Source organism: Hippichthys cyanospilos, chromosome 1 (assembly GCF_059441005.1).
Source record: "Hippichthys cyanospilos isolate Australia breed blue-spotted pipefish chromosome 1, RoL_Hcya_1.0, whole genome shotgun sequence".
NCBI lineage: Eukaryota > Metazoa > Chordata > Actinopteri > Syngnathiformes > Syngnathidae > Hippichthys > Hippichthys cyanospilos.
Window position 1 is genome coordinate 22329906 of NC_142369.1, and position 10827 is coordinate 22340732.

The window sequence follows — 10827 nt, forward strand, 5'->3', positions numbered from 1 at the left end:
TGTCTTTACTCTCAAAAAATGGTGTTTCTTTTCTCAAAATATATAGCTTTGGTTTTTTTATTCTGTTAAAATTCTGTCCGTTTTTTTAATCTAAAACTGCAACTTTTGTCATTCTCATTTTGTTTCATTTGTTAATAACAAAATATTTTGTATGATCTTTCCTTAGAAATTAAAGTTGTAGTTTTTCTAATTATATTGATATTGACATGGTCTCATGCCAAGCCCCCCCTAGGAAAGAGAACTTTTCTCAACGATCCCACCCCACTCAATGCACTGACTATAAATAAGATTGTTATCTATAGTACTTTTTTTTTTATAAACATACCTAAACCTGTATCCTTTTTAACAATAATAAAAGGAAAAAAAGCAGCATAAATCAACTTTAAACAAATGTTATTTTTACAGATTTTGTATGGGTTACTCAAGTGCATCAAAGTGCCTGAAAAAAAAAAAAGAAAATTCTTATTTTATTGCAGTTACACCCCACCCCCTATTTGAGAAGAACTGACATAGTCACAACTTCAAGCTTTATTTAAATAAGAATAAAGGTTGTTTTGTTTTGTTTTAAAATGAAAGACTTTTTAGTGGGGGTGTTGTCATTATTTCTCGAATGCTGTGTTTCTAAAACATTTTATTTTGAGTTACTACTTTTTCATCTGAAAATAAACATGGCTGTTCGACCTTACATCTGAATAGCCTGTAATTCGATGGCTTCCTTCCTCTTCAGACAAGCAGCACGAAGTTGAGATGCCGTCGCCGCAGTCTCAGAAGGACAAGGAGAAGAAGAACAAGCCCATGTCCCAGATCAGTGGCGTGAAGAAGCTGCAGCACTCGTCCAGCCTCACCAACTCCAACATCCCTCGCTTCGGCGTCAAGACGGAGACGGAGGATGAGCTGGGCAAGGTACACTTCTTTGATTTTTTTACAGTACTGTACAGTCTGCTATCTTTGTCCAAGCAGCAAAAACTCTTGACAGGGTGATGAGAGCCTTGGCAGGGAAAAGCTCAGTTTGAACGTGCCACCAACAGAGGGTGCTAATAGACTGTGAAACGACCGTGACTAATCACTGAATTCAACCTAACACATCCAAAATGACGCTAAAATAGCACTTAAATATTGGTTGTTAGCTGTGCAACATTTTTTTCTAACTGTGTGTTTCTTTCTCAAACAGGAGCTGGAACATGTGAACAAATGGGGCCTTAACGTTTTTAAGATCTCGGAATTTTCTGGGAATCGGCCACTGACAGTCATGATGTACACCATTTTCCAGGTTGCGCTTCTCTCCTCCCACCAGCAAACTATCAATGAAACTTTTCTTTTAACGGCTCTCTGCTGTTTCCTTTAGGAGCGAGACTTGTTAAAAACCTTTAAAATTCCACTGGACACCTTTATCACCTACCTGATGACCTTAGAGGACCACTATCATGGCGACGTGGCCTACCATAACAACATTCATGCTGCTGACGTCACGCAGTCCACTCACGTACTGCTCTCCACGCCTGCTCTTGAGGTCCGCAACACACACACACAAACTCATTTTAAATGTTTCCTGGAAAAAAATGATGCCTTTCATCCTTTTAGTCTCTGTAAGATTGGATTTTTTTTTTACTCAATAAAATAAATAATAATAAATATTATAAAGGCTTAAGAGAAATAATGCCACATATACACAATTATGACACAATGCCATGAAAGAAGCAAAAATACAATTCTTGCAAATTTTGATATTTTGTTTATTGAAAATTGTTCAATATTCTATTAAATACAGATTTTCATTTTTATTATTTTTAATCTTGAATGTAACATTTACTTTTCCCTCATAAAAGGGCACCTCAACTTCCATACAGTTGTGTTTTTTTTTCTTGCAATATTATATTTTCAGTCTCACATTGTGACTTTTTCCTCTGACAACATAAGGTGTTTTTCTTTTTCTCATCACACTGCCTGTGTTTTACCAAGCAGGTTGTTTTTTTTTTTTTTTTTTTTCCCAGAAAGTGATGTTTTTTAGCCTCTTTTGTAACTCGGTGTACTCAAGAAGAAGGTCTTGCACATGCACATACACACTAGCTTGAACGCACCAGTGAGCATGCCACAATAAGCTTCAATCAAACCTAAGCTCACTCCAATCAATGGCTCGTGCTTGTGGGGATATTTTTAACCTCCCTTCCTCTCTTGTTGGCTGGCAGGCGGTGTTCACAGACCTGGAGATCCTTGCCGCCATCTTTGCCAGCGCCATTCACGACGTGGACCACCCGGGAGTGTCTAACCAGTTCCTCATCAACACCAGTGAGTCTAAAAGCGGCACCGTCTTTGCACCTGCGTCACTTGTTCCACATGACACACTCCTCAGGTGGGGAGTGCATGCGCGCAAACGCTCATTTGAGGAACTCGCCATTTTCACTTTCAGTAATTATGCCTGTTAATATTGTCTTTTATCCAGGTCATTTCACTCTCAGGGTATTAAATCAGTCCTAATTTTCCTAAAAGACCCCCACCCTACTCGCCATAAATGTCCGCCAGACATGGCACGGCATACATACACTCCCATGCTGTTGAAACATACCCAACTAGGTGTGCACATACAAATGTTAAAGCCCCCACCGCACGCACAAACACATTTGCGCAGAATTGATGGCCGGTGCACAGCTTCACTTGTGTACGCATGGTCACGTGGGATGATTGGCGACCTGGTGCTGGCAAGATGGTGGATGGAGTTCAAAGTGAATCATCAATTGTTCTTTTTAGCTTCAACTCAACATCATTTGCCACTCAGGCTAACAGCTCTTCTGGGAAACTAAAAGCAGTCACTTAAAGGACAACGTGCTTCATGAGATGACTTGAATGAAATGGCACAGCCATTACAAATGACTTAAAGCAGCGCTCTTTCCTGCCCATTATTGTCACTTATAGTGAGTAGACCTGGAAAATCTTCAGATCTTCACTTCACCTTTCGTTATGTAACAGCCTTATTCCGAAATGGATTGTATTCATTTTGTTTCTTGAATTCTAGTACACACAAAGCATCAAAGCAAAGTATGAGCACAGCAGTATATAAACACATCATTCCATAATTGCCTGCGCTAGTGGTTTTTAACGTCGGTTAATACCAGGACACCTTTCAGAGATACAGTAGTTTAACTAACATTACATGGAAAAGGAAAAAAAGTGATCTTATTTTGTTTTGTGGAGCCAAAGATTGAGCTTGCTTATAGCTTAACCGTCTTTATGTCATTGTTGTGTGCGTTCCTTTCCGGCAGACTCTGAGTTGGCGCTGATGTACAATGACGCGTCGGTGCTGGAGAATCACCACCTGGCTGTGGGCTTCAAGCTCCTGCAGGAGGAAAACTGCGATATCTTCCAGAATCTCACCAAAAAACAGCGACAATCATTGCGCAAGATGGTCATTGACATTGTGAGTGCAACAACGACATGGTCGTGGTTTCCCATGGGAAACAATGGTTTAATATTTCTGTGTGTGGACTGTGTGTCCTCTGGCAGCGTGGAGGGATGGAATAGAATGCTCTTTATCTCTCCATCCACTCGTTATCACCTTCTTTAAACTTGTGCTTTATATTACTGGACCAGCCTGGACACCATGAATATTGTGTTAGCACTTTTGTTGTGGCCTCATTACGGTTATGTTCAGTGTATGTATTTGTTTATATACCCCTGATGAGTCATCTGCTGTTTTGGTGTCTTAGGTGCTGGCTACTGACATGTCCAAGCACATGAATCTACTGGCTGACCTGAAAACCATGGTGGAAACCAAAAAGGTGACCAGCTCAGGAGTCTTGCTGCTGGACAACTACTCGGACCGGATTCAGGTCCGCTCTCATCTCGCTTATTCCAAACACGGCCCCGCCAAAAGATCCTTTGAAAACTGCTGACTTTTTTTGTTTGTTTGTTTTGAATAATTGTGGACTTGTTTTCTAGGTCCTGCAAAATATGGTGCACTGTGCTGACCTCAGCAACCCCACCAAGCCCTTGCAGTTGTACAGGCAGTGGACCGACCGCATCATGGAGGAGTTCTTCAGCCAGGGTGACCGAGAGAGGGAGCGAGGCATGGAGATCAGCCCGATGTGTGACAAACACAACGCCTCTGTCGAAAAAAGCCAGGTGACATTCAATGTAGCGATCGTAAAATCCAGTGAATATCACTTTAAAAAAGATAGATCATAAATCACGTTGTATTATAGGATATGCTAGGTGTTCTAATAATAAAAAAACATTGTGTATTTAATGGCTTTTACCACATATTCTCTATGTTTGAATTAAGTAAGTATAATGAGGGGTTTTTTTCTGTCTCTGCACACTCACCTGGCGCTCTCTTCAAAACAGAAGTGGACCGACCGTAGTTTGAGTCAACAAAACAGTGAATAAGAGGGCAAATTTTTACCTGCAGGATTAGCCAAATTTATTACAAATTGAAGGAAACGTACAATCATGATGTCCGACTATGAGTGAAGGTGAACGGGAGTAAACAAATTTTTCACAAAACCCTCTGGTTATTGAATAAACATTGATAGCACAGAGGATGATTGCTGCTGGTAAATATAAGATTCCTGCCGTTTATATAAGATTATATTATATATATATATATATATATATATATATATATATATATATATATATATATATATATAGAGAGAGAGAGAGAGAGAGAGAGAGAGAGAGAGAGAGAGAGAGAGAGAGAGAGAGAGAGAGAGAGAGAGAGAGAGATTATAAGATTGCTGCCATTTGCTGAGAAGGGGCCAGATGAATTTTGGAAAAATAAGGATCAGATCCACTAATCCAAAAGAGAGATTCATGCAAAGACATGAAGTCGTTGTCATACTCGTGCAAACAAGAGTTATATTCAAAATACCTTGTTCTAGCTGTACAATTTACTGTAGCACTCACACAAAAACATAATTTAGTGTCGTACTCATACGAATTGTTAACCATTCATATGTCTTTTTGACAGCGATCTTACTCCGTAGATCACCGGAGAGAGGGGTGTGGTGAATGTGAGTGAGGGTAAAACAGGATATTTTTGTTTAAAAATGAGCTAGGCTTTTAAAATTCTTGATATGTTTAGAGTCACCGTCAAATGTTTCCTGCACCAAAAAGAAATTCGCTTTGAAAATAAATCTGGAGACGACACGAGGGGGCGCCAGTGCGTTGCAGAGGATGAGTGCCTATCGCGCAAGATAATTATTTAAAAGTGAAAAGATATCCAACAGCAGATAGGACTAAATCAGGAACAAGATAGAAAAAAAAGGTTATCCCAGCAAACAAATCAAAGCTTTTAAGCAAGGCCTCATTGAAGTGTGCAATCTCTATTTTGGATATTGCACATGACAAGGCAAAAAATATTAACATCTTAACACTGTTTGGTTTGGTTTTCTGCTCAGGCACTCAAGACGGAGAAAGGCAACTTTAAAGAATTTTGTTAAGCATTTTGAACCTAATGCTCAACCAGGTTTAGCCTTTTCGAAGTTTCCACCTTACAGCAAAACTGTGGCGCTTTGACCTGCATGGACTCAAACCAAACGTGTGCTTTCTATATGCTATTGACGACTTGACTCGCTTCAGTGCCGGGAGCTTAGTCCCTACAAAGAAAACCGAAGAAATTGTGAGGCAGAATATTAACTGTTGGATCAGTATCCAAGTCCTCCGATCTTTGGTGTCCATGGAGGTGAGTCCAAAAACGAAGAAATGAAGAACATGGCTGAAAAGATTAACATTGAGATCAAGCGGTCTCAGCGGTTATTGAAACCTAGACTTTTTAACACCGCGATAAACCGTCAACACTATCGTCCCAATCAAACCCAAACCTACCCTCAGCGCTTACTGATGAACCGCTTTGTGTAGCTCAGCCTATTACAATTCTTCATGCAATGAGAATTTAACATTATGCACCGGTGCATGTTATTCGTAGCATTTCCATGTGCTTGTAATATATAAATGTAGAGTTCTGTATGTACTGTAGTATACTACCAACTTGTGGCACACCAGGCTTAGGTCTACTATATTTGAAATATTGATGATGACAGTCGTACTGAGACTGCTAAAACAAGAACCACTGCTGCAATGGTTTATGATATATGTTGGAGCAAACAGGTCAGCTTTTTTTTTTTTTTTTTTGCTGTGTTAACGGAAGCCCTCCCCCATGCGCAGGTCGGTTTCATCGACTACATCGTGCATCCTCTGTGGGAGACGTGGGCCGACCTGGTGCATCCGGATGCTCAGGACATTTTGGACATGCTGGAGGACAACCGGGAGTGGTATCAAAGCACCATCCCCCAAAGCCCCTCGCCAGCCCTGGACGAGCCAGAGGACAGCGGGCGGCACCCGGGCGGGGACAAGTTCCAGTTCGAGCTGACGCTGGAGGAGGACGGCGAGTCGGACACGGAAAAAGACAGCGGCAGCCAGCCGGAGGAGGAAGATGAAGAAGAGGAGGAGGAGGAGGAGGAAGAGGACGAGGAGGAAAACAGCTGTACGGACTCTAAAACCCTCTGCACGCAGGACTCGGAATGCACTGAGGTTCCCTTGGACGAGCAGGTGGCCGAGGAAGAGGAGGTAGCCGAGGAGGGGGACACTCCCTGCTCGCAAACGTCGGTCGTGGAGGAAGAAGAAGAAGAAGAAGCGGCAACGGAGAAGGAAGATGACGAGGACCAGGTGGAGGAAGTGAAAACTCCAGCCACATAACATTTTAGTGTGTGATGAACTGCTCTTCTTAGTAATGATTATTTATAGAATTTTTGAATTTTGTTGTTTTTTGTGGGGGGGGGGTTCTTCTTCTGCCCTGCTCAGACACTCCTTATACATACAGTAAGCCTGCTCGAGACTGTAGCACACAAGCAAGAGATGACACTGCAAGTATTCGCTCCAACTCGAAACAGGCCATTCGAATCATGCTCGGTGGGCGCTAATGGTACACTTTCCCTTGACGTATCGTACGAACAGGAGAACTTAAGACTTGAAATAATTCAGAGGATAAAAATGAGGCCACATCAGATTTCGGCACAAATATGTACACACTTGCGTCAATGATTTGGAAATACGACCCTCTTGACAGTTGATCGACAAAAACTGGCATAAAATGAATAATCACATTTTAAAACAATCCAAATCGCACACTCAAAGGATTTCGCAAACTCCCGTCTTGGCAGTTATTATCAATAATTGGCTCATTGGGCAATAGAAATAATACTTAGTCAAAAAATGACCATTTTATGCACATGCAAGGGCAATGTACGTCAACAGAGCAACCAACGTCCATTATTTGCGTCATCTGCTGTCACGTGCAATGTTCGTGTCATGTGCAGTACCAGTCAAAAGTTTGGAAATAGCTTCTACCTTAAATGTTCTCAGACATATTGAGGTTAAGAAATTCAAGTTATTAACTCTTGATAACGCACAACTGTTATTTGAAACTGATTCTAGGTCATAAAGCATCACAAAGATGACCGAAGAAATACCGCAAAGCTGTTATCTGGGGAAAAAGGGGCCTACATTTAATCATCACAATTATGAAACGCATTGTTTTGACTGAGCAACCTAACTTTTCCAAATAGTGACATAAATATTTCTTAATAATGTCAGTGACCTAAGAAGTGGTCTGTGATCCAGGAAAGTGTGTAGTTGTGAGAAGGCAGTGAAGTAGAGGGTGTTTTCAAACTTTTGACTGGTACTGTAAGAGAGATTTCTCCCGCTACCGTTTATTTATAACTGCCACTTTGCACAACATAAATAAACGGAACTCGACAAATAAAACAAAACTTGCAAATAATTTGCAACGTCCAAAAGGTCCACAAAGGCAAACTGTCATTTGATGTTGAGATCTTCCCACTCGCCAGTTTGCGGTGACAACCACCACTTTGCACATTCCGATTGAGCAGAAACACTCGAATTTTGGGCGAGCCCAGCACGATTTTGAACGGCCTTCGACTGCAAAAGTCTTACAGTATGGATCAAGCTTCAGTCGCCACTCAGCACACGTGAGCGCTGCTAAAACATGCCAAGCGCACATCTGGTTCTAACATGTCCACACACCGGTACTTGGTCACTTTTATTTATTTGTTTTTTTTCACTCAGGAAAACTTTGTATTCCTCTTCACACTGAGGTGCCGTATTTCCTGCTACATCATCTATTCTTCTGTTTCTCCTAAGTCTGAGAGGGCGTGTGCGCGTGCTTGGCCTTTAGAAACACATTAGGGATGTGGAAGTCTTCCTTGAACAGAAGAGGGATGCTGTCTTTGTCTTGTGGGTCTTCTATTTTCTATAACCTTTTGTTTTACTGAGCGAGAGCAGATAATGAGGTCTTGTGTGCGTGTGACTCTTCTGAGGTGTTTGCACTTGCTGCGATAGCATTTATACTCCTGAATATACTCCCACTTGGCTAACTTGCTAGTATTTTATTATTAGCTTTTATTTTGACCGTGGAGGACACGAACCTCAGAAAACAAGTTGAAGTGGGGTAAGGCCTTTAAATCTTCTTGTTGCCTACAGTTCTTTTTGAACACATCCTGAGACAATGCAATGCTTTGTAGTCCATACAACGTAAAGCACCTTTTTTTTCTTTTCTTAAGAATTAGTGCTCCATAAAACGAGTGTACATGTTCAGCGATTCACAGGGGAATCTTTTCTGTTTATTTTTATTTTTTTTTATGTGGCTGTGTCACTTCCTGTTTGTTTTGCAGCTCTTTTTCCAACATGTTCAGGCCAGTCGATTATTTTAGTTTTTTCTTTTTTGATTATTACATTGTATTTGATTTATTTTTCATTTTAATTCTGTCATTTTATATTTATTGACTATGGCTTTGCTTTTACCTTTGTATTTGACTTTTTACATTTCTTTTTATTTTTATTGTTTTTTTTTTTATTTCAATTTGTTCTTTGTTTTCCTTTACTCAAACCTGCCAACGTCACCCACTCTCATTAAGCGTTTTTTGTTTTTCACCTTTTCCACACGTTATTTCTTATTACTAGGAATCCATCCATACATTTTCTATAGCCAATTATATTTTGTAGTTTTTCTCCTATAGTTTTAATCATATATAGGTAGTACAATAAAGAAGTCACTGTAGCATAGACAGGCTTGTCAGTTCAAAAATCCAAATATTATCCTTACTTTCTACCTTTATTCTTCTGTGTACATAAAGCAGTTACCAAAAAAAAAAAAACACTTGAAGACTGCACACTGATTTGTTTTTCCGTTTTATTTATTTCACTTTATTAATCTATTTTTTGTGCCAAATTATTTTTTCCCTCAACATTTTATCGTCATGCTCACCCGATGCCCGTAATACAATCTTTTTCGGTTTAATCGCTGTTTACAAACATGATATTTATTGTTGTGTATATAGTATATCGTTATTATTATTACTATCATAACGCCGTTTGTTGTAAATGGTCAACTCTTAATCATCCCTTTTGGTGATGGTGTGGCTGTATTCACGTACCTCTTGTTGAGAGAATGTGTCAGAGAGAAGATAATAATAATAAGGTTTGTAAAAATGTTTGCTTGGGGAGGGGGAGCTAACCGGGGGTTTAAGCCAAATTATTTTCCAAAACGCAACTGTTCCTTGGCCCATGGGCTGTGCCTTAAATTCAACACTCTCTGTCGCCCCTTTTTCTGTCTGTCTTCTGCTGCTGCACTAGAAAACACGGTGTCTTACAAGGGCCAAGTAGCAAAATGCAAAACAAATGTTTGTTGGCGTGTCATAACTCACAGAAAAAAAAAATGTATTTCACAAAAAGTGACAAGAAAAAAGAGACAAAGTGATATTAATATATTAATTGGAATGGGTTCACAATGACAGTCAAGCGTTTAAAAGAATAACAGGACATAAAAAAAACATGAACCAAGCAAAATGGAGCCACTTCATAACACTGAACTGGATTAAGCTCTTGGAAAAACTTGGCAAGAGGTGGAGCAGCCAAATATGTTCTCAAAATCGACTCAGAAAACAAAAAAAAAACAACAACACAAAAAATATTTTTCAAACAAATTACTGTGAAGAGTCATTTGAATTAATTTAAAACCTGAGCAATTTTCATCAATCAATATAGCCTGTTAGTCATTTCAGCGTGCATTTGTTTTGCTTTTTTTGTGTGTGATACTTGTGAGTCACCGTAGCAATTGCCTCACCTCTTCATGAATTGCCTTTTTGTTTTGCGTTTGAAGTCAAACTTTTCCTCAAGGAAAGCACACAGGCTTAGTGACACAAGCACGCACACACACACACACACACACACACACACACACACACACACGTCCACATTCAGTCGCTGCTGCATTAAATTTGGCTGAAACACTGACTGTGTGTGTGTGTGTGCGTGTGAGTCGCTAATGGACACCCCTCTTTCCTTTTTCCTCCCCCCCTTCCTTCTTTCTTCCTTTCTTTCTTCCTTCCCCGCCTGGCAATAGAACTCCGGCCAACAGAGACGCTTCTTTTGACACATATACTGTAGACGCTAAACAGCCCTGGTCCAATGGAAACAGTCAGTTCTTTTTTTGTGTTCAATTTTTTTTTTAATGGTGTGAAAGAAAAACACAAACTGTAACTTTAAAAAAAAAAAAAGCGACAAAATGAAAAGGTCTTCAGGACAATTATTTTTTTGGGATGTCTTTAGAATGCCAACTTGTCTGGACGTTTCACAGGACAATTCCAAATGTTATTTTAACGGAATCCTTGTCGATTGCAGTCTATTGGATAGAACTGTAGAACATTCAACTTTATGTATAAAAAGTGAAAAAGAAAAAGAATGAAAAAACGTTTTTATATGCAATGGATTAAATAAAAGCATGGGTTGATTCTGCCTAATATAAGCATTCTGTGA

General features: G+C 39.9%; 1 protein-coding gene across 4 annotated transcripts in view; it reads left to right on the plus strand.

Annotated features, from left to right (window-relative positions):
- The window catches only part of pde4d (phosphodiesterase 4D, cAMP-specific), a 156667-nt gene extending 145851 nt beyond the window's left edge, over nucleotides 1-10816 (plus strand). For all 4 annotated transcript variants that reach the window (XM_088431111.1, XM_088431120.1, XM_088431129.1 and 1 more), the window contains exons 8-15: nucleotides 728-903; nucleotides 1172-1270; nucleotides 1346-1510; nucleotides 2187-2286; nucleotides 3258-3412; nucleotides 3702-3824; nucleotides 3934-4116; nucleotides 6160-10816. In XM_088431111.1, coding sequence (XP_088287237.1) covers nucleotides 728-903; nucleotides 1172-1270; nucleotides 1346-1510; nucleotides 2187-2286; nucleotides 3258-3412; nucleotides 3702-3824; nucleotides 3934-4116; nucleotides 6160-6690 — 1532 coding nt within the window. In that variant the 3' untranslated portion in view covers nucleotides 6691-10816. The remainder of the gene's footprint in view (nucleotides 1-727; nucleotides 904-1171; nucleotides 1271-1345; nucleotides 1511-2186; nucleotides 2287-3257; nucleotides 3413-3701; nucleotides 3825-3933; nucleotides 4117-6159) is intronic.
- The last annotated feature ends 11 nt before the right edge of the window (nucleotides 10817-10827 follow it).